Source organism: Ixodes scapularis, unplaced genomic scaffold (assembly GCF_016920785.2).
Source record: "Ixodes scapularis isolate PalLabHiFi unplaced genomic scaffold, ASM1692078v2 PGA_scaffold1__304_contigs__length_218370807, whole genome shotgun sequence".
In the NCBI taxonomy this organism is placed as follows: Eukaryota; Metazoa; Arthropoda; class Arachnida; order Ixodida; family Ixodidae; genus Ixodes; species Ixodes scapularis.
In genome coordinates, this window is record NW_024609846.1 from 12,762,981 (window position 1) to 12,785,061 (window position 22,081).

A 22,081-nucleotide genomic window follows, 5' to 3' on the forward strand; every position below is an offset into this window, starting at 1 on the left:
TTTGACGTCATGACCCTATCGACCAATCAGGATTTTCGTGTCGCGCCAGCTTCTCTGGCACGGCACCGAGGCCGGCGCGACAGGAGCTCATGAACGCTGTCGCCTTAAAAGGGTAGTGGACAGACGTGCTCTAATTGAGGCTTTCCCACCTCAGGTGAGCAAAGCAGCGCAGCACAAGGTGCTGCAAAGATTGCCTTCTGCCGTACACAGGGCCCAACGCGAGCGTAGGCAACCTCGTTCTCGCACACGGTACTGCGGTAGCAGTAGATGACGGAGCAGCGACTCTCACTGTTCCCATAATGCCTCACGCGCGCCGCTTGAGGGTGAGCGATACTTTCCAGAAAGGTCCATTCGGGAATTTGCGGTGTTCCGCTATTTTGGTGAAACCGGATCGGGAGCTACTTTTCGGCGTTTATCGGTTTGTATCGAAGACACGAAGCCGTATACTTAGAGGTGGCCAAATTTTTTTAAATAAATTATGCTAACGTTTCATATCGCAAATACTGCAAAACCTTCAGTTGTCTGTACGCAGGTCGGAAAGTGTATTTTAATATTCTTCAGTAAACTAGAGTTTCAATTTTATTTTAAGTGAAATAATCTTTGTTAACAGGACGTTACATTTGTTGCCCTGTTTTGCAGCATCGGCATCTCTCTTCGACCTGGCCTTTGGCATCGAATGCATCCTAAACAGCATCTCGGACTACATGCTTATATCTGCCCTGTCTAAAAGGGTAGGGGTATAGTGAGACTGGCACGTTTTCTGATTCAGCAGAGAACGCATCGCGTGATAGGTTCAGCCACTGCCTCCTCTAAACTGACAAAGCCTGGCAGACCGCCACGAGAAGCGGCCGCTGAAATGGAAAAGGTGGAGCGGCAGACAACAGATGAGAGGAGACCCACGTGAATGGCGCCTCGCTGCGGTGCGACGCCGAAACACACTTTTCCCGAGCGAACAAGTGTGTTTCGAGTCCTCGCCGCTGCAAAAGCTGAGCGCTGACGTCCAGGTTCCCCGAAACATTTCTCTTTGATGCTCTGTGCTACCAGATCCTCGCGCTCCAAATCTGAGACTGGGCACTTTATGGTTTCGTCGTCGAACAGCCAGGCTTTGCGAGTATAAAGAAGGCTATGGTTCAGCGTTCGGAAACCTGTCGAGCCGGTGTAGTCACCGACAGTAACAGGCACTCAGGGCGTGGTTTGTTATGGGCACACTTCTTGCTCTATGATTTGTTCCACAGCGTTCGTATCGGATAACGCCGCGATGTCATTGGTTGCGGAGAGATTAAATTCTCGGAATTTTTGAAGCCCTGCGTTTTTTTTAAAGGAATACCGAATCGAAACTTAAAATATACCAGTCCCGTTCAGAAATAAGTTAAACGTCATCGACTCTATTTGCTAACGACAATCGCACGCTTGTATTTTAAACGGATGGCTTAATTTTTCGCTCCGAAGGGCCGATTCTAGCGAGCGCTCGAAGATCAGCCATCGAAAGGCACGATGCATCACGGAAGCTGGACCAATCGACGTCATAGACGCGACGTCAATTGGTCCTGCACGGCCAAAGCTGCTTGGGGGGCTGGTGTGGTTATGAGCTCCGCTACTTGGCGTCGTCGTCGCGTTGCAACCTGGCCATTTTTCAGTTTTCCTTCCCTACTCCCTACAGGAGTTGAATAGGCCGGGAGAGAAGGGAAATTCAGTTCGACGGGGCTCGTGCGCACGTAGCTTGCCGCGCCGCTTTTTCCACGGAGCGGAGCTGGTTTTAAGAGCATAGGGACATGACGACATTCGATTTATTCATTTTAAATAATGTTTTGGTATTTATTCGACAAAAAAAAATAAACTGTGTTTACGTGGTGTGGCTAGAACGTGGTTGAAATATATTTAGACAATATAATAGGCGCTCGAATTTCGTTGCGGTATCCCTTTAAGCTGTTAGGGACCATGTACCACTTCTTTCAAATACGATACTTGATGGCGATACGTTTCAAGACAGCATAATCTTGCCATTAGTGCGCGTAGTAAATGGGCACCTTGATTATGTTCATTGTTTATGTTACAAAATAAATCCAGCCACATGTGCGAAGTAGCACGATTACTTGGTCTTCAAGTTAAAATTTTACTGTCATTCTTCTGTGTGTTAATGAAACATGAATATAAACTCTCGATGAATCGGAAACAAGAAATTTAGAACAAAATACTTCATAAAACGTTAAAAGCGCGAACAAACAGGGACAATAAAGAAACACGGACGACAGGAGAGGAGCTTCCCGCTCGACTGGTTTTTATTAACACCATTGTCACCTATATATACACATTGCCCAAACCACATCGGATTCAATCGCCACAATCAGAGCCCACCTTCCCGAAACATCATCTCACTCTGAAGTAGATAGAAATTAGAACTTACTTTAGAGTGAGATGGTGTTTCTGAAAGGTTGGCTCTGACTGTGACGATTGAATCCGACGTGGTTTGGGCAATGTGTATATATAGGTGACAATGGTGTTAATAAAAACCAGTTGAGAGTGAAGCGCCTCTTCTGTCGTCCGTGTTTCTTTATTGTCCCCGTTTGTTCGCGCTTTTTAACATTTTATTCAGTAACGGACCAACTAGCAAAACCTCGAGTTTTAATGCAAAATACTTCAGCAGGCTCGTAAATTTTGTCTTCAAATGTAACCCCTTCCGCAAGGTGCTGAAAAAATTCTTTCGTCCAACGTGCAATGTTTTCCTTTCAGTTGGTGTAAACATCTTTATCATTTTGACGTGAAATGATAATGTATATTCTAGCGTGTACACAACATCTGAGAAGCATATATGTTCTGTAGTTCTACATATGTTCCGAAGCAAAGGCTCAAGAAAGAGATTATTAAAATTCCTCTTGGGATCTTCTTGAAGTTATATTTTACAGGCGAGCGGGCTGGGATATAGCATATTCTAAACTTTGAAATGGGGAGATTAAAAATTTCTGACAACTCCACAGAGACAGTGTTTTGGTTTGTTTGACGTTCATTGTTTCCCCGTTTTGGGGTTTGAACTACATACCTTCTTTGACTTCCTCGAATGAATCACCACGTTAGAACCTATGCCACCGATTCGCGGAAATCTTTACATATGAAATTCCGGCAGAAGCGTTCCACGTGCGTCCCACCCCTAAGAAAATCGGTTTAATTCAGGAGACTAGTGCTTCAATTTCGCAAGTTGTTCAGAAATTTGAGTTTTAGAAATAACAACTGGAGATAACTAAAACTTTTTATGGTTAAAAAAAAAGAAATTACGTGGAAAAGTAATGTCTTTATCTGGATTCTCAGCGGTGTGAGCTGATTGCAAGAGCAGCAAAAATATATTTTATAATAAATATTAGACTAAGTTATCAAAAGTCACTTTCAGAACCGTTAAATTCCTGAGAGTTCTTTTTTAAAACATTTCCGTCACCGCATTTGAGCGAGAAAGTCGAAAGAAGAAAAAAAGTGTCAAGTTGGGCAAGGTGGGAGCAGAGTTGGGGGGGGAAGGGTGTTCGACCTCTCTCTCTCCAGAAATAATCTGTGTACAAGATAATTGAGCCATTCTTTATGCCATCAGGATTGTCCCAGTAGATATAACTGTTATTTTGATTGAACAGAGCACGTAACAAAACTTTCTGTGGGACGAAACCCCCAAAATTGTAGGTGCGATTTTTTTTTTTATCACTCAGGTAAATAGCAGTGTGCCGAATGGTGAAAAGACAACTGATTCTGAATATGAGGCTTTTGAAATTTGATGTCATGCCGAGCTGAATCTTAAGAGAAGAATCGCCGTGTGATTTTGAAACCACAGGTTATTCAAACTAGGATGTTGAGGATGCTACTATTTTTTTCAGTCATCGAGCCTGCCAGCAACATTTCAAGCACCGGTTACCCACGTAAGTAAAAACAAAAAAAAAAGAAGTCAAGGCGCGTACATTAACGATGTTTTAAAATGCCTTAATATATGCATTACGGCGTGTATTGTGGTAAAAGTCAATTTACGATATCTTAAATTTGAAAATGCAGGACTTGTATCGCGTGCAACCTCTTTTGCAATGATCAGCGAGAAGTTACGCGTCAGAAAAGCGCGCGCTTTCAGGTGTCTTTCGAGATGTTGATGAACTAAGATTTCGAACATGCTTTTCCCAAAAGTATAGGATTTTAATTGCGTGATATTGGGGCTCTAGCGGTGATTCAAAACTATCGCTAGCACTATCGGTACTATCGATGGTGGACGCCAAATTTAGCTAATGTTTGTTGAAAGTACTATCGATAGTGCTGTCAAAAGTCGACTATCCAGAAACTGTCGATAATCGACTACCATGAAACTCGATGGCATACTATAAATAGTCGACTATCGTGAAATTGTTTATTGTCGAATATGGAGAAACTATCGATATCCAACTATCGTGATGCTATCAATGGGGTTTTATGTGGGGAGGCACGAAGAACGTCGAGGAAATGTCATGTGGCGCAAAGAAAAACGTAACTCCAATTAGTGACTTGCACATAATTATCGAGGAACGACCTAAAACTTATTGAAAAACAATCACAAAACGGTAAAAATCCTCCTTAGAAACTGTGAAGAACAAATTATTAATATATACATGCATTGTATAATCTTGAAAAAAACTATGAATAAAATATATAAATTTGATAAGTTGCCGAAGATGTTTTGCTGTTTTAGATTGCTTACCGAAGTGTGCCCGGTGGAGTAATGCCCGGGGGGGGGGGGGGGGGGGAGGGAGGGAGCCTGGGCCCACGGTACTAGGTGTCCCAGTCACGTGGGAGGGGGAAGGTGCAACCTCTGGCGGCACCGGCCCCCCCCCCCCCCCCACCCCCCTTCCCGGCATTACTGGTTGCTATCTCGGGGAGTGAAGGGGGGAGGGAGGCTACGAAATACTTAGGCTTAGCGACGCCACTGGGTGTGCCATGCATAAATCCGGAACCCAGCTTGGATATAATAACAGCCCTGCATGTCAGCGGATTATCCACGGATATCCGTAGTAAAATGGCAGATCCGGATAAAAATGAATCAGACTTGGCGGATTGCGGATCGGATGGGGATACAATGGGGCTTCGGATGTGTATCGAATGCGGATATCCGCGGGTCCGGATCTATTTTTGCCGAGGCGGCCCATAAACGTGTGCGGCCGTGCAGTATCGAGTGAATAAGGCGCGAAACGCATGTACGACGAAACCGTCCGATCCGACGTCCGACCGCACAATACGACGGTCGGAGGCGAGGGTTTTCAACGCTCTCCGATGCTACGAAAACCCTCGCCCCTCAAGGTCATTCCGGCAGTCCGCACGTCGGATCGGAAGGTTTCGTCGTACATAGTCTGCTAAAGTTCTCCAATAATTTGTGCTCGCTGCTAGAAAACAGAGACCTTCTAGAAGATGCCCGCGCCTGGTACATCGTTTTCTTTTCCATCGATCCCAATTTGAGGCAGGTTTGAGCGTGATAAGCCGTTTTTTTTGAAGATGGAATGTTTTGTGAAGATGTAAGTCATCCTTACATATTCAAGTCACCACTTTTCGCGCATGTGTTTTGAGCTCCTTGATCAACCGAAAATATCTATGAAACGTTCCTTCAATGGGTGCGGGGATGCATCGCAGCTCTCAAGTATGCGTTTACTTTGCCACGGGCTAAACCAAAGACCTTTGACAGCTGAAATTCGGTGACTGCGCGGGCGCAGCCTTGCAGCTCCGTAAAACCTACACCCGAGGGGCTAGGCTTTGTGAGCGCCAAAAAAAAATGGGGCAGATTACGCGATAGGAGCTGAAGCTACCTGTAAGTCACGAGGTCGCTGCTGCCGCACCCATCGCCCGTCGCTCAGAATGGGGATTTTCTCGGCTTATCCTCTCAGAAGAAGCCGGCGCAAAAGGGGACCTTTCCCCTCTCCTCGCCGTGCTACAATACAAGAAAGAAAAAGGGCGAGGAGGACTTTCCGCCAGGCGGAAGAGTATTTCTGCTGGTCCCCCTTTAAGTGGGTGATGCTATGAAGTACATCATCGAATGTTCTGCGGGAGTAAACTACCTCCTTATATAAAAGGTGCCAATCGGGGTGAAAATCGTTCTTTACGTCAAGAAAGATTTGATTCTCACCAAACATCACTTTCGAACGTTCCATCTCGCCAAAAATACTGTCCCTAGGAAAAGCGAAGGACGCAGAACTATCAGTCGGCTCGGGAAGGGTGCTCTTGTTTGGCACACAAAGAGCGGAAAATGTTCTTTGGACAAAGGAAACTCAAAACTTACAAGCCACAAAAAAAAAAAAACAAGGTGCGAAAAAAAAATGTTTACAAATTTTTTTTTTTTTTAATTTATCGCGAACATAAGTTAGTCATCACCGGACACTCATTCTCGCCCAAAGGTAGCGTTAGAGGTCACAACCAGATTCCAAAGTTTCAGCGGGATCCGATACCTTATTAAAAAGTTATAATTGAATTTCTGAAAATTTCAATAGGGAAGATGGCGGCCGACGGAGTTTTCGAATACATGGGGCTCTATGGTACCAGAATCCGAAAACGGGCAAAAACGGGCAAAAATGGGCTCCATTTTCCCGTTGCAATCTTCAGAAAATCACTTATAACTTTTGAATAAGGTCTCCGTTCGGGCTGAAGCTTTGGCATCTGGTTGTGACCCCTAGCGCTAACTTTGGGCGGAGAATGAGCTTTCAACGATACCTAGGTTATTTTCGCGGTAAAAAATGAAAGCCGTTTACAACTCCCTGTAACGCCGAATTAGAGCGCAGCTCTTGAGGAGGAGGAGGGAAGGGTACTGAGGGGGTGGGTCAAGTGACCTCGGGTGGCGAGGGGTCACGTGACCTTGGGGGTCACGTGACCTTGTGGGAGTCACGTGACCTTGGGACGTCACGTGACGTCGGGGGGTCACGTGACCTGGGGCCACGTGACGATGCCGATGACGTCATCAGTGACGTCACTGATGACGCCATCAGTGATGATGATGATGACGATGCGGATGCCGGTGACGTCATCAGTGACGTCACTGATGACGTCATCAGTGATGATGAGAATGCGGATGCCGGTGACGTAATCAGTGACGTCACTGATGACGTCAGCAGTGGCTATGACGTCAACGGGGGGTCACGTGACCTCGGGGGTATCCCCAGGTCACGTGACCCCAGGGGCGGTCACGTGACCTGGGTAACTATCGTGACCCTCGTGAGGGTAACCCTAGTAACCCTTGTGAGGGCAACTCTCGTGACCCTCGTGAGGGTAACTCTCGTGACCCTCGTGAGGGTAACTCTCGTGACCCTCGTGAGGGTAACTCTCATAACCCTCGTGACCCTCGTGAGGGTAACCCTCGTAAAGGTTACCCTCATGAGGGTTACTAACCCTCGTAACCCTCGTGAGGGTTACGAGGGTAAGTAACCCTCGTGAGGGTAACTCTCGTGAAGGTAACCCTTTTGAGGGTAACTAACCCTCGTAACCCTCGTGAGGGTTACGAGGGTAAGTAACCCTCGTGGCCCTCGTGATCCTCGTGAGGGTAACCCTCATGAGATTAACCCTCGTAACCCTCGTAACCCTCACGAGGGTTACGAGGGTTGCGGTTACGCCGACGCCGACGCCGACGCCGACGGCGACGCCGCTCAAGCCGGGAACGGGCCCCTAAGAGCTGCGCTCTAAAAAAACACAAAAAACTTCTAATTTTTTTTTTTTTTTTTTTTGTGACACTCTGTAGAAGAAGCCTGCAAAAGGCTTCATCGCCTACAAGTAAGGAGGAGATTGAATTCGATCCTCTGGAGTGGCGGAACTTGCACCGGCACGAGTTTTTGGACCTCATTCTTGCAGCGTAGTTCGTGCCTGCCACGCTATCAAGTGCACCAACAGAGAGAGACTTCTCATTAGTGGGTATTAATTTAAGAGAGGCAAGCCAGTCTGAATCCGTCCGAGTTGACGATATTCTGTTTCTTTTACACAGCTACCTCGGCAAGTGAAAAGTTGCGTGTCTGTGCTTTCTACTTTTCACGACAGTTGGCACTGAGTATATGGTTTCGAGAATGCAGTTGAGGGTTCGTGCTTAAAACTCTAACCGATAGGAAATGTTGCCATTTTTGAATACTGTGATACTTTCCACATATACACGCGTATGTGCTGCGGCAAGTGAGCGCCTTTACTCACCCACGTTTTTAAAGTTTGGTCTAAATAAACAGACACAATGTGATTGGTCCGTCCTTTGTCAATTTCGATGTTTATAAAACATGTGTCTGCTTGAAGTGGGTTTCACGAAGCAAAAAGGAAAACAAACATAAATTCCCTTCTTTTTGAGCACATCTAGGGGACAGAGTGTCAGTATTACAGGCTCCCAAAAAGATCTAGCAAGTGCGAAAAACTGTGGATCGATGTGAAGTGTCTCTGGATGTATGATCGCTTATATTATGGGAATCGTGTGAGAAGACAGTGGCGTCACGGTGAGGCTCTCAGCTGAGTCGTTTGGCGGGAACATCAGTTGGATCGCCGCGCCCTTTTGGGTGTCGCACGCTCCCTATTATCAGTCCGTGAAAAAATCAGATTGCGGCGTTATTGTCGGACGCTTCTCATCATCACTCCGCAGCCAATCGAATTGCTGCGTTACTAATAGTGAAGTCCGAAGAAGGAATCAGGCAGAGTATGAACATAATATGCCCTGCCGTTCTCACGGACGAAGAACTACAGGGCTGATTATGTTCATGCGCTGCCTGATTCCTTCTTCGGCCTTCATAATGAGTAACGCCGAAATCTCATTGGCTGCGAAGTGATAATGAGAAGCGTGCGACAAGACAGTGGCGCCGCGGTGCTGCTCCCAACAGAGTCGTTTGGTGAGAACATCAGTTGGATCGGCGCGCCCCCTTTAGGTGTCGCACGCTTGATCAAATGACGTTCCCCATATCCTTACACGAAGAGTTCTTTGTAGAAAGGTAAGCAGTCGGCTTATAGGATACCATCTAAATGTTTTTTTTAATGTTTATTCGTGCTTGATTTTATTATGTAAACCAAATGCGCGGATTGAGAGTCGGATGCGGTTCCGAATTTCGTGGATGCGGATCGGATGCGCATAAGAAGACAGCGGATGGGGATCGGAGGCGGGTGGTCAAACTGTTATCCGCGCGGAGCTCTAGACAGAATGCCAGCGATGATGATGGGGACATGACTTTACCCGGGTGAAGAGATAAGGGTGGCGTTTATTTCAAAACAAACAGGTTGCGAGAAAAAGAAAAAAAAAAAAAAACAATATTGCTTTTCGGATTCAGGAGTCTTTTTCACTGAAATAATGCCTCACTGCTAACAATATCATTACATGGATCACAAGAAAGTTTCGTTTTTTTATTTATTTTTTTATCCAGTTAACGCTATGTTCCAGAACTTATTGTATGTATGAAATGACAAAACTGAGCGCATCAATAGCCTATTAAACTATTCCGAAATAGAACCTAACAAAAAGGGGCGTATATCACGGCAAACAAGCCTAAGTGCTTTCGTCAAAGGCTAATTCCCGATATTTGGGAATTTGATATAAAAGGTCATCCGAAGAAAACAAAAAGATCTTCAGCAGGAAGCTCATTTTCACCGGTCAGTGGTCAAGACTATGATAAGGAGTGCGTGTCAATTGTATAATAAAGGGAACACAAGCGTGAAACAAACTTGTGAACACCCTGATGCATGTCTTCAGCGAGTGTTTTGCTTAGCTACGAGGCAAAAAACAAATACTGAGTATACTGAATAGTTTTACAAATGCGGGCATACTAGAGCGTGAAGCTTGATCTCTAAACACCATGAATATACAAAATATGTGCGCAGAAAAACTGGCAAGCCGCAATTTCTGTTATACCTCTTAATTAATAGTATACGAATGCAACTGTATGTTTTGTTTCCTTTCAATTTCATGTTTTTCCCAAAACCACGCGTTATCTGCCCGTATATATTGTCCACTTTCTTTTTTGATGCAGTGCTTCAATTTTTCTAACACTTGATAGTTTTCCAGACTTTGACTTTCGATAGTATCGATAGTCGACAAAAGCCAACTATCGATAGTCAACTATTGATAGTTTTCGATGCTATCCATAGTTTTGGAGAAAAAAAAAACTCAATAGTATTGATAGTAAATTTTGGAAAATTTTGCATCACTACTCACATGTTATTGCACGGAGTTTTTTCGCATATTAACAGGTTGTGTGAGGATATCGAGGTGTCTTGGAGAGGCACAGAAGAGCTTTCATCGTCATGGCACTTTTTTTTTTTTTTTTTTTTTTTTTTGCGTTTGCTTCATTTAGAAGATTGTCGAACATTGTCGTGCCAACATCAGCCGGAAATGCTAAGCTGCTGCTCCGCCCCAGTCTCCTCCTCCGATATGTGTACTCTTTTAAGCCAACATCCCATATTCTTTCTTTTTTCGATAAGAACAAATAATATAGGCTCAGAGACCTCAACGTTTCTTGTACTGCAGACGACTTTATTTTTTCGGTCACGTTATTTCGTGGATTTCGCTAAGTATGAATTGGGGATTACACCATTTTACGATTAAAAGCGGTTCGCTATGTACTGGCTCCGATCGAGTAATGTATTTGCGTCATAAATATTTCTCAATAGTTTGAGTTAGTCAAATTTGTCAAAATTAGTCATTCGCAAAAATTAGTCAGTTTTAGTATTTGGGGCTTTTGCTGAAACAGTAAAGAACCAGATTTTGTTCTCTAAAAAAAAAGTGAAAAAAGAAAACCAAAACTGCGATATATTTAGAATAGAAGACCTCCGACAGAAAAAAAAAGTTATAGCTGAGAAAAAAAAAAGCTGTTGTTGATGTTCTCTTGTCGGTAAACTACTTTCTAGACAGTTGTTGAAATGAAGGAACCACGTGAGGAAACCAATGGAACAAGAAAATGCCAGCATGCGAGAAGAAAAGCGGCTCGTCTTTCTTCAGTTTTAGTTTATACCCTGTTCAGGCCAAACCTGACAGTGCGGTGAGATCTACCTGCTGGCCGGAACATTCAACCGCCTGACTCCGCCCTCCGCACGTAGGTACGGGCGGAGGCGTAACCACGTGGGAAAAGATACTCCTATGACTGGTCCGACGAGCACGTAGCATCCACGGCACTCTCGGTGCTTTAAGTCCGAGGCTCAAAACGAAGGGTAGCACCAAGAAGAGGGAAGTGGGGAAGAAAGAAAGTGCGGTTCTGCATTTTTTTGTGTGATAGCTAACTGGCCGCCAGACTAATATTTTTTAACCCTAAACGGCGACGTAAAAGGGGGAAGTTCTTTCCTTCTTTCCTCTTGCGGAAAAAAGGTCGAGCGGTAAATTAAGGAGAGTGGAGAGTAAGCTTCATCCTTTCTGCTTGTTGGTCCTTTAAAAGCATGCTCCAAAGGCTCCGGTAGTGCGGTACGCGGAACACGGCAACGGCTTGCTAAAAGTCCCTAATATCCCGTATACGAGCGGTCATCGTCGTCATCGTCGTTCATGACGCTGGTATCAGCATCATAAAGGGCTCTGTATCCGCCCCATCTTGCGGAGCACTGGAGAAGGTGTGCGTTACGCTCCTTGTGCTGGGTAAACGAGCGTTTGGCTGCGTGTTCCACACTGCGCGCGCTCGAAGCCCAAACTGCGTCTTGGATTGGCTTCTGGTAACGAGGCGTATGCGCCGCGGGAAGCTCGCAACGCTAACGCCAACGCACGGCGCGTGCATTTGCTTCGACAGGCCGCTTCATCGTGGGCGGCGCCATTTTGAATACTATAGCGCCATCTATCGAGCGACAGGTTCCGCGGCCATCCTAAGTGGTTAGAAACGTTGGCAAAAGTGCTCTTTGGGGCGCCACTCCTGCGTTAAGTGCGCCGGTTGGGTGCTCTAAAGGGCCGGATATCCGACTGATGGGGTGTCCAAACAGGATACTTCAGAACGCGCGAGGTGACACTTCTCCACCATATGAAGTAAATGTTGAAGTCCGATATTCCGTCTTCTGCTCGGATACCACCAGGCAAACGTCGCGGCTCTCCTCCCCGCCTTCGCCACTTTTCGGTGACCTCGGTACTGGTCAGACTTGACGTCCCACGCCACCTGCCAATGGTGTGCGAGTTGCCTGTCCACCGGTTCTGCCACGCCCTCGTACCCTTCCCTTTTCCGTTTTCGGGACTTTGAAGACCAGTGGAGGCCTTGAGCGATTGACTGATACCCAAAAGAGCTTGTAAGTGGCTGTCCGGACCCACGTGACGAGCACGCACGAGGTCGTCGAGAAGGACACAAGCGGAAGCGGCCGAGGAAAGTCACCGAGAGAAAGCGGAGGTGAGTATTCAAAGCATTGTATTTAAGTTAAGAACAAATAAATTTAACTTCAGATTTTTCTTTTTGCGATGCAATGCATTGAATATATGTTTGGCGTTCCATGTCACCCACAACAATGAAATATAATGCGAACAGGACGCGCGAAATAAAGAAATTGCAGGGGAGCGATTGAAGGCGCGCTCACTGCGGTTTGCAGATGTTTATAAAAATTTTAACTGAAGATTACGTGTCGACGATTGTGTTCTTTGTCGAGAACTAAAAACAGCAAAGTCGAGATGGGCCCATTGCCGGAGCGAGTCGATCAATAATCGAACGATTAGAAATCGATATATGAGCTTGTTTCGGCAATAGCAATTCAAGTTTTCTTTCCAGTTACGTATTGAACTATAGTTTACAAAATAAGGAAAACTCTGTAGTGCTGTGGTCAACATAAATTCACGGCTCTCTACAATCGCGCCTGAGATCGCGATTAAGAAGAACCGATAGAACTAAGTTTTTGACAATTTCTAGCAACGCACGGCGGCGGAAATGAGCCTTCAACTAAGCTTTGTAGATGATAAAATACGAATCACTGTCATCACTGCAAACTATCAGCGTTACCTGCAAGTAATAGCAACCGAAAAGTTACGAGCTGAAACAGCTATTCTCACGAGAAAAATTGCATCCACTTTGCGAGCGTAGCACACACGAGCCCACCCTTGGCACACTTGAGAGAACGTGGAAACGTATTTACAGTTTGCGGACGCAACCCACTGCTGCCAGAGTTTTTGGTCCTTTGGAAAGCGATGGAGTTTGAAGGCATTGAAGCCGCAGTTAGCTTGTCGGTTGTCGTACTCGATACAGTTGTCCTCCGATAGTTCACTGCTCTTTCGGGCGTTAATCGTGCAGCCTATTACCGAAAAATGGTGTCCCAATGAGCAGGGGATGGTCGTCACTGAATCCGTGAGCTCTAGTTAATTCTGGAAGTAACGAAATAGAAGAAACCATGATACAGCAAACAAACTAAGAGCAACACACGCGTCCAAGACGTTCATCCTGATCTTCCGTTCGTTCCTCTAACCACCCAGCAAGGAGGAAAGCGCAGGCAGCCCTTTTCCCCTTTTTCTTTTGCCCCCTTTTAGTAAAACGGTCTATACCAACACCCTCTAGACAGAAGGCCTCCGCACGCGCCATCCCAGCCAGATCGATCGATGCGTGAGATTGGGCACGAGTGCTGTGCCAGTGTTCGGCTGGGGCTCGCGTCCAATCAGCGCGTCGAAGGTCGGTGTCGGGCCCAATAGCCGAGTTAGCGCGATCCGACTCTGACGACATTTCATAGAGGGAGAGGAGACCATGCGTATGCCTTCTTTCTAGGTGGTGTTGTCTGTACACGCCATACAAACGGTCTATCATGTCCGACAGCAGCGAACGCTACCATCTGATGGTGCCAATCAAGCAGCGTCAAAGTGCTTCGTCACGGCGTAGTTTTGCGTCTTCTACCATCGGCTAAACGCGTCACGCGCAGGAAAAATCACAGGATCACGGGGCTTCACTACGCTTGATTGGTTTAGCCTGAAATAGGTGACGCAGTTGGTGGAAGCGTCGGTTAGGATCGGTCTCAGGCCGCGTTCACACTTGCGAAGGACTCTCTTGTCGCCGAGCGAATTGACTGGGCGAAAAAAGACGGAGCCGTTCACATTTGTTGCCGCCTGTCACGTCCGCGCCGCTCCGGTTTGTGGCGGATATCAGAGCAGACTGCCCCTGGCTCGCTTGGTGTTTAAATAATGTGAGCCATTCCACTCTGCGAAGGCGGTTGGCCGGCGAAACTGTAGAGCACCACCACACATGATTCACCGAGAGAAACACACAAGCACTTCACCAAATGCTTATTTACACTATATGTAGATCATTTAGAAACGGTAGTGATGATTGCTTCGTGATCACTATAATATGCACTAATGGGTTGCGTTACAACACTGGTGAGACTCTTTGCTAAAGTTAAATCTATACATATAATGCCTTACATATATAAGAGCTGCTGCTTGTATATATGTAAAGCAGTGACGTCACCAGACTCGAGCGGGAGAAGGATATTATTTTCGGATATGTCTCCCTTATCAGACGTTTCGACATCTTTCCTTATCAAAAGGCATATCAAGGTGACGGGGCGTATAAGCATTTCCATACAATGGAGCGCTTTTACATGTAATTTAGTTTCTGCACACGGATACCAAAAATGCATGGAACCCTAGCCATATACAGCTTCGCTGTAAAAAATGCCCTCGCAGGATTCTCCTTGCGGTTAAAGCAAACCCGCAGTGCCGGGAAAATGCCCAACTTCGTCTCGGCGATACGAGAAGGCAGCAATAAAGCAACGAGCAAACGCAGACAACATGTGTACGTATCACTCACGCCGATTTTATTCAGCAGATCTGCTTTCTCGGCAATGTTTTCGTTGCCTAGATACCTCTTGTCGAACAGGTTTGAATAATTTAGCGTTTCTGCCGACAAAGCGATACCAGCGAGACGGCGCCATTTGCACAACCCGAGAATTCCGACAATTCCGGCGGAGACCCCAACAACTCGGGCGATTCGGCCAGGATGTGGCGCCAGAAAGCGCCATTTCCTCCGTGCGCTCCGATTCGCTGCGAGGGCGTGGAAGCGTTTTCTGCGCGGGACAAATCGGTCCCAGAGCGATTGCTCCCGCGATCAAATATTCCGTCACCGACGAGGGGATTTCCCCTTCTGGCGTCGATTTCCCCGCGGATTCGCCTGCGAATCCGCACATAAGAACGAGCTATTACCCTGAAACGGAGATTAAAGCACATGGATGGCGTCTCTATTCACTTGATGTGTGACACGCGGGAGTAATTCGCTCCTCTACTCAGCAAGACGCGCGGATGACACTCGGTTCTATATTCAGTGAGGAGACGAGTGCTATGTTCCGCTGGCACTTGCGTCTTCTGCTTCAGCCACTGGAGTGAGAAGGTGCCAGCAACGGAAATCCTGTGTGGAATCAGTGAAGAACTTGGCTACCAGACGACCACATCGAGATTTTATTCCAAAATAGAGCAGCTCCGAGTTTGATGGCCAAAGTGATGCTCGGGGTTTTGTCTTCACTTCAAGGCCGACCATTTCTGCACCTGCCACTCGGTGACAGCTTTCGTCTCAGCAAAGTGAGGCATCTGGGCTGACACGCATTCGTAGTAGGAAACCAGTTTAGAGAATTTCTTGCGGTCGAAAACAGGCATCTGTAATGACAGAAAACGGCATTGTCTGAGTATAACATGGAACCGGATTCCACATGGGCGTTCTCATTAAGCTTTGCAAAACCACCGCAGTGTTGCGGACATTCCCTGACGTGTGTATAGACCCGCTGCATACAAGAGAGCAGTGACGCCACCTTCCGCTTTCAAAAACATTCGAGCGATTACATTGCGGAACAGAGAGGTTACACCACGAGACTTCTACCGCTGGGTATTCCGCACGTTCTACGCAGGGTCTTGCACAGGGGTTGCATTGATGCCAGAACGCCGAGCTCTTACTGGCTGATGGAGACCAAAAATAGTAGTGGGTAGACCTCGAGGCCCTCTAGCATTCAGGTCTACCCACTATCCTTTTAATCAGTCAATCAGAGCTCGTCGTCGTTGTGACGTCACTGCAACTCCCGTGCAAGAAGCAGACGACTTGCTTTCCGCATAGTCATTGACAGCTAAAGAAACGCAGGGTGTGACTGAATATGTCCCCACCCTTTGTGATTCGTTCTTCGGCAATTTTATCGGCTCATGCTGGAATCTCATCGGTTGCCGAAGGGTCGCAATATGCTAGGGGGAGACGCGCGGCCTTCATTAGGCTGGCAGTGACAGCGCACTGTACAACACCTTGTGTCAGATCAACATGGAGCATGGCCGCCTTATTTTGTTTTGTCTGTATAACGGAAGTTTGACGCTCAAAAAAACGCACCGTCGCAACCCTGATGTAAGGGATCTTTGACGCAGACCCACGACAGGTCGCTATTTGCTCGCACACACGCAGCTTGGCAACCTTGCATGGGTGTCTTTATTTGGTTGCGACACTTGCTTCATTTTAGTACGACTGTCTTCCTTCGTTTGCGCTTCTTCGCTTCATGATTCGTTCGCTCGCTTCCTAATGACGTTACAGTCTCGTTGGCTGCCCACCTGCACTAAGATACATTTCAGCTGTCTCACCAAAAGCACTGCTCTGTAAATAATTTACCGAATGGTGATAGTTCCTAATTATTCTAATCATAATCAGCCATGTCGAATAAAAGCAAAAATTGTTCTAAATGTACAGCTTCCCTTCAGAGGAAAAGCCGAGGGGTAAGCACTTAAGCCGTGCCGCGTTGCTAATGTCTCACACAAGCAACAGTGCGCAGACATTGGGGAATTTCAGGGAACCGTTTCTGCACATCCGATATGGTAGGATGGGCCCTCCGGTACGAACTGCGCATGCGCTGCCACGGAAGACTCGGATATTCATAGTGCGTACTGGAGTGCCGAACTATCGGGTGTGCAAAAACGGTTCCCTCTAACCCTTTCCTGCTTGAGCTTCTTCCTTGTATGACTGTCACATCGGTCCTACTAAAAACCGCCTGCAGACTTGGGGCACGCCTCAAGCTCGATGTGTGTCCGCGGACAGTTCCGTCATCTTTCCTTCAGAGCACACTGTGTCTTTTGCATAATGAGTGACTGCGGCTTTCCACAAGTGAAGGCGAGAGCCATATTTGCAAAGCTGGAGCGCGCCGGACGATGCCTTCGGTTCGGGAGGCGGCCTCTCACCATTATAGAGTAGCTCAGGTGCGCCACCAGGGTGAGGTCTGCCAGAGTGAGCGCATCCCCGACGGCGAATCTGCCGTCGCTCACAAGATGCTCGAGGCCTTTGAGGCCAGTCTCTTCCAGGTCTTGAACTTGCTGTGCCGTAGGCTTCTTCGTTAACATAGCGGAATTTCTCTAGAAAGAGGATGATGATGGCAATTATTTTGTTTCATCGGGGTCTAGACAAGCTTATCACAAAAGCTATCAGACTTTACCGCGCACTTGTTCGCATTCATCGGTGTGTTAATATGCGAGTAAGTTAGACGATACAGTTTTGTTCCGAAAAAGATACCTGGTTAAAAAGACAGTGAAGGCACGTCCACGTAGTACTGTCTGACTACGTGTACTTTGAGGGTGATGACGTGAAGGTCGAAATCGAATTGTGTCGCTCGATTGCCGTGGTGTAACTGGTGGTCGATCATATCTCAACGCCAGCCGCAGAAACGCAGTCAAACGTTGCCAACCACCACTGCGTGAAATAGTGGAAGGGCGAAACTCATTATTGTAACATCTTCGTCAGCGCAAAAGACGAGGTCAAGAAAAGGGCACTAACAAGGTGCAAAAAAAAAAATTGGGTTCTATATATGCTCATACACCTTAGAACTTGGTCTGCCTCAACGGGCGACGATTTTCTTGTCTGTAGATGAGCAATTTAGCCAGTGCAGTACGACAGCTAGCCTGAGGTCTTCAACGTGCACCACGCAGTAGTGATACACGACCGCACACTGGTACGATGCTCATCCAGATCGAAACGGGCAGTGATTAGGATTGGGATTGATCCCAGGATCCTGGGTTCTCCAGCTGAGGTCTCGCTCCATGTGCTCCCAGCTGGTGTGCGCTAGCCCACTCGGCCACAAACACGGTGCTACTTACAACTGAAGCTGCCTTCGTGTTGGCATCCAATGTAAATACTACCAACGAAAAAAAGAAACAAGCAAGGAAAGAAAAAAGCAACACAAAAACTAAAAGGTTAAAATCAATGTACAGGCTATGTGTCATTTACAGCATTGTCGCTGGCTCTTCCCACTCGTCAAAGAAAACGCAGTTCCTTATCTAACAACGACAATGAGGGTGCGCTACCGCACTGTGACTTTAATAATCAAATTATACGAGCCTCTAAGATTTCTCGAGTGATTTTGTTGTTATTACTGTTAAGCACCGCACAATTCTCGAACACAGGTTTCCAATCAGCACATTGCGGAGAAATGTGCACTCCGGAGCTTCTGAGAGTGTAAGCTGAGCACAGAGGACTGATTCAGAGACGCATACGTAGATCCCCTAACTCACGTAGAACTCGTCGTAGCAAGGCTGCACGAAGCTGGTCACCGTTGCCAGAACCTGGTCTACCCTCGCGCGCTTCTGCAGGTCCTTCGGGTACAGGTCGCTGTCCGGTGCGTACTTGTTCAGCAGGTAAAGGCAGATGGCCGTGCTGCGGGGAGAATGGTCGAGTCTGTTGGAACCCTGTCACCTAACTTGGCAAAGCTCTATTTAGCGTTTGGCATTATAAAATTTCCGGTTTGGGACAAGGCGGTTGACGCTTAGAGGCACCTGTGAGTTTTTTATGGCTGCTCTTCGTTTTGTACTAAAAGTGATCCATGCAACCATGGCAAAGAACAAGTCTAGAAACCTATAATCTATGAGAACTTATCGGCAGACTTAACCTTACAGTGCAAATTATGAGAAATTATGTTATGTGGATGTTATTGATAAACGTTTTGGGCAGCCGATAACGATAGCGAAGCGAGTGGTCAATGTAAAGCTGGCAAGCAACGTGACGTGGGCTGGCCTTTGAAGCTATTTCTGTCATACCCGATTCCTCCGGAAGAAAGAAAACACAGAAGGAGGGTGAGCGAAATCCCCTACGCGAAATGATTATGTTTGGACCGCCGTTTTCGTTATAAATTCGTCTTCTGCTGCGTTTTTTTTTTTTTTCTCTTTTCCCATATTTCTGGTTTTTCTAGGTCGTGCTACTTGCTCGCATTTGCGACCTCGCCGCGCACTGGAATCGCGACCACGTCGCGCACCACTGAAACTCAAGGATAACAAAAATTGTGCATGCTTTAAATTCCAAGGATCGCGCTAAGTGAAAATTGAATGCAATGTCCCTTTAACAACCTTACACTCAACAGAACGTCAACGAGCGCGCGTGCATCCTTGCTGCTCCAGTGATTAATTTGTAATTTATTGTAATTTTGTAATTTTGTATGTAATTTTCCGGTTAAATGTGTAAGTTTGGCATTTTAGGTTACGATAAACAAGGTAAGGGTGTGACTGGGAAAAAAGGTTCGCAATATACCTCTCGTAGATCACAAATCCATCGTCGCTAATTGTTGGAACCTTGTGGAACGGGTTGATCTGGAAATTGACAGAAATCCGTTTTTTTTTTATCGCGCCCTCGCGTTTGAAATTATGCAATCATTTTACCAAACAGAAAAATGGGTATCATATGCTGTGATCTGAGCGATTTGACAATTTGTGTTATAAAAAGAGAATCTGAAGAGCAATAATAAATACTAAGTTAACTAACAAAACGTTCAAGCGCAGCTTTTTCCTCTTTCAGAAGAAGGAGAAATAGCAAAGAATGATTCGCCTGGATAAACATTGCCGCCACGTCATGGGGACGGAAGACAAACGTGATGAGCGAAGTTCCAATGCCCAATTTTCAGGGTTGCACCGACATTTTGAAAACTCTGCGGATTCACCCACGTTTAAAAAAAATATTCAAAAATGACTCGGATCTTTTATTTAGGAATTCACTTTTAAAGTGAGACGCGACGGCCTAAAGCCGGGCCACGCTGCTTCTACATCATACAAAAGACAGTCTGCTAATGTCAGTTACTGTAATATCCGTGGGTCGAATGCCGCGTACCAAGATTCTTATGGAACGCATTTCCATAAGCGGCATTCGAAGCTCGGATCCCGCGGTAACTGTCGCTGGAATTTGTTTGGGGACTGCCTTTTGTATGATGTATAAGTGGTGTCACCCCGGCTTAGAGGTTAGCCGTGAAGTGTGAGAGAAGGGTGCACTTGAAGGCGGCGACTGCAATTGCCTCGCATTCAACCGCAGGTCTGACCGGACAAGTTTGTTTACCTTCAGGTACTCGGGGCTTAGATGTTCCTTCTTGAAAAAGTTCACTTCCTTGACGGTGAGCTCCACCCCGATGTGCTTGGCCACCATGCGTACCAATGCGCAAGGCGCTGACAGGGACAGGTTGTAGAGGTCGACGGGCATTCTTGCTGCGAATGCCGAGGGTCGCGAGAGCGGTCAGGGAAAAGGGAAGCTGCTGGCGAGCACTGACGCCCGCACAGTTTTCCGGACAGTCTTTTTTTCGCTTCGAACAACAACATGTGGCGCCCATTGCGGCGCTCTGCTTTTGCGCCCAAGTGGCAAAAAAAAAAAAAAAAAAGATAAGCAAGGTAATTTTTTCATGTTATCCCATGACTACGTGTGCTCGTCTGTGTATGAAACCTGGTGAAAAATTGAGCGATGTCGAGCGTATTAATTTTGAGTCCGGTTGCATACAGCGGAAGATATAAAACGGGTTGAGGATCTTTTTCGATGGTAATTAGTGATAGGACACAGACAGCATAAAACATTATAGGCATGCAGGACGTTTCGCAAGCGTTCACCGACAGTTAGTTCACCAAAGCGATCAACTTCCCAACGATGTGTTGCTTCATCATGTGTCTTTGTATTTCCTGATTTTGTAAGCCTTTGTCATAATAGCGTAGGTACTTATAGCACCGAACGCAGCGAAAATACAAAATTATGAATCGCGTTAATTCTCAGTGTCTGCTCACTTTTTTTTGTGTGTGTGTGAGCATGTTTTATGTGGGCAGGCACGTCGAAAGGCAAGTTCAAAAATATTTCCTTCACGCGCACGCTCAAAGTGCTTGAAAGCAAAGGCAGCCTTAAGAAAAATGTTCTCACTGAATTCGTTGAATACATTTCAAGCTAAGATTTCTCACAACCGACAATCATCAAAACGACCAAAAACAAATACAAAAAAAAAAAAAAAATCTGCGGCTAAGCAGTTTTTAAACTGTGGTGCGTCGGTGCTAAGGCTCGTTCACACTAGGGTGCCTTCATGTGCGCTTCGCATAGGGTGATGCCAACTGCCTGTTTCCCTTTCCCACACCCTCGTCCACCGCCATTTTGTTCCACATTGTTTCCCCGTGCGCCGAAAGGTGGCCTTTCTGTCCATCGGTTCTCCCATCCGAGGGGGGAAATGCTAATCCTCCCTCCGTGGGTTCCACAACGCTGCTCCGAACTTCTGAGATAAGGTGCTTGTTTCCGGGAGGGTTATAAGCCCCACGGATTATCGCCGAGGACCAAAATGGCTGCTGGTTTGTCGGCGAGCGGTATTACAAAGGGTAGCATCACCCTAGCAAAGCGCACATGAAGGCTCCCTAGTTCACACACTTGTAACCGAGAACGACCGAGAGAGGCAAGACCAGTTTTTAAGCCTCTTGTGACTTCTTAGGACCGGATGCGCGGCTGCGGAGCTGGTCCTAAGAGATCGCAAGAGGCTTAAGAACCAGTCTGGTCTCTCTCGGTCCTACTGGGTTGCAAGTGTATTAACGGCGCTTTAGGCAAGGATTTGGGACCAATCGCACGCTTCGTCCTAAGAACGATGTCACAAATAGAAGTCGAGAGTCAAGGGAGCGTAGCAAGCTGTTGTGTATCTATCTCTTGATAAATTTCAAGCAACAGTAAAACATTTGGCGCAACTCTTGGCCTTGATAACGTTTGTAGGCTGGGAGTATGCAGGCTTAGTCATTAACACAACTTCGCTCAAAATTCTGACTACTTGCAGCAGCTCTGCATGGGCGCCGCCATAATCGAACTCTAGTTTTTTTTATTTCTGTTATCTCGTTTACTTCACTTGTGGGAGACAACGAGCCACGCTGAACGTGGATGGACGGCCCCGTGAGCGGCGAGGAAGAGGAGAAAGGGACGCTCGTGGTAGGTGCGCGTGGACAGAGTTCGAAGGG

At 46.6% G+C, this 22,081-nt stretch overlaps 1 protein-coding gene across 1 annotated transcript; it reads right to left on the minus strand.

The window, feature by feature from the left end:
- Positions 1-15,304: 15,304 nt before the first annotated feature.
- LOC8034797 (glutathione S-transferase 1) lies at positions 15,305-20,321 on the minus strand. The gene is made up of 5 exons (XM_040208993.1): positions 20,178-20,321; positions 19,383-19,441; positions 18,374-18,515; positions 17,051-17,221; positions 15,305-15,502 (listed from the first exon to the last, which is right to left on the minus strand). The coding sequence occupies exons 1-5, from the start codon at positions 20,316-20,318 to the stop codon at positions 15,368-15,370; spliced, it is 648 nt and encodes a 215-aa protein (XP_040064927.1). The 5' UTR covers positions 20,319-20,321; the 3' UTR covers positions 15,305-15,367.
- Positions 20,322-22,081: the final 1,760 nt, after the last annotated feature.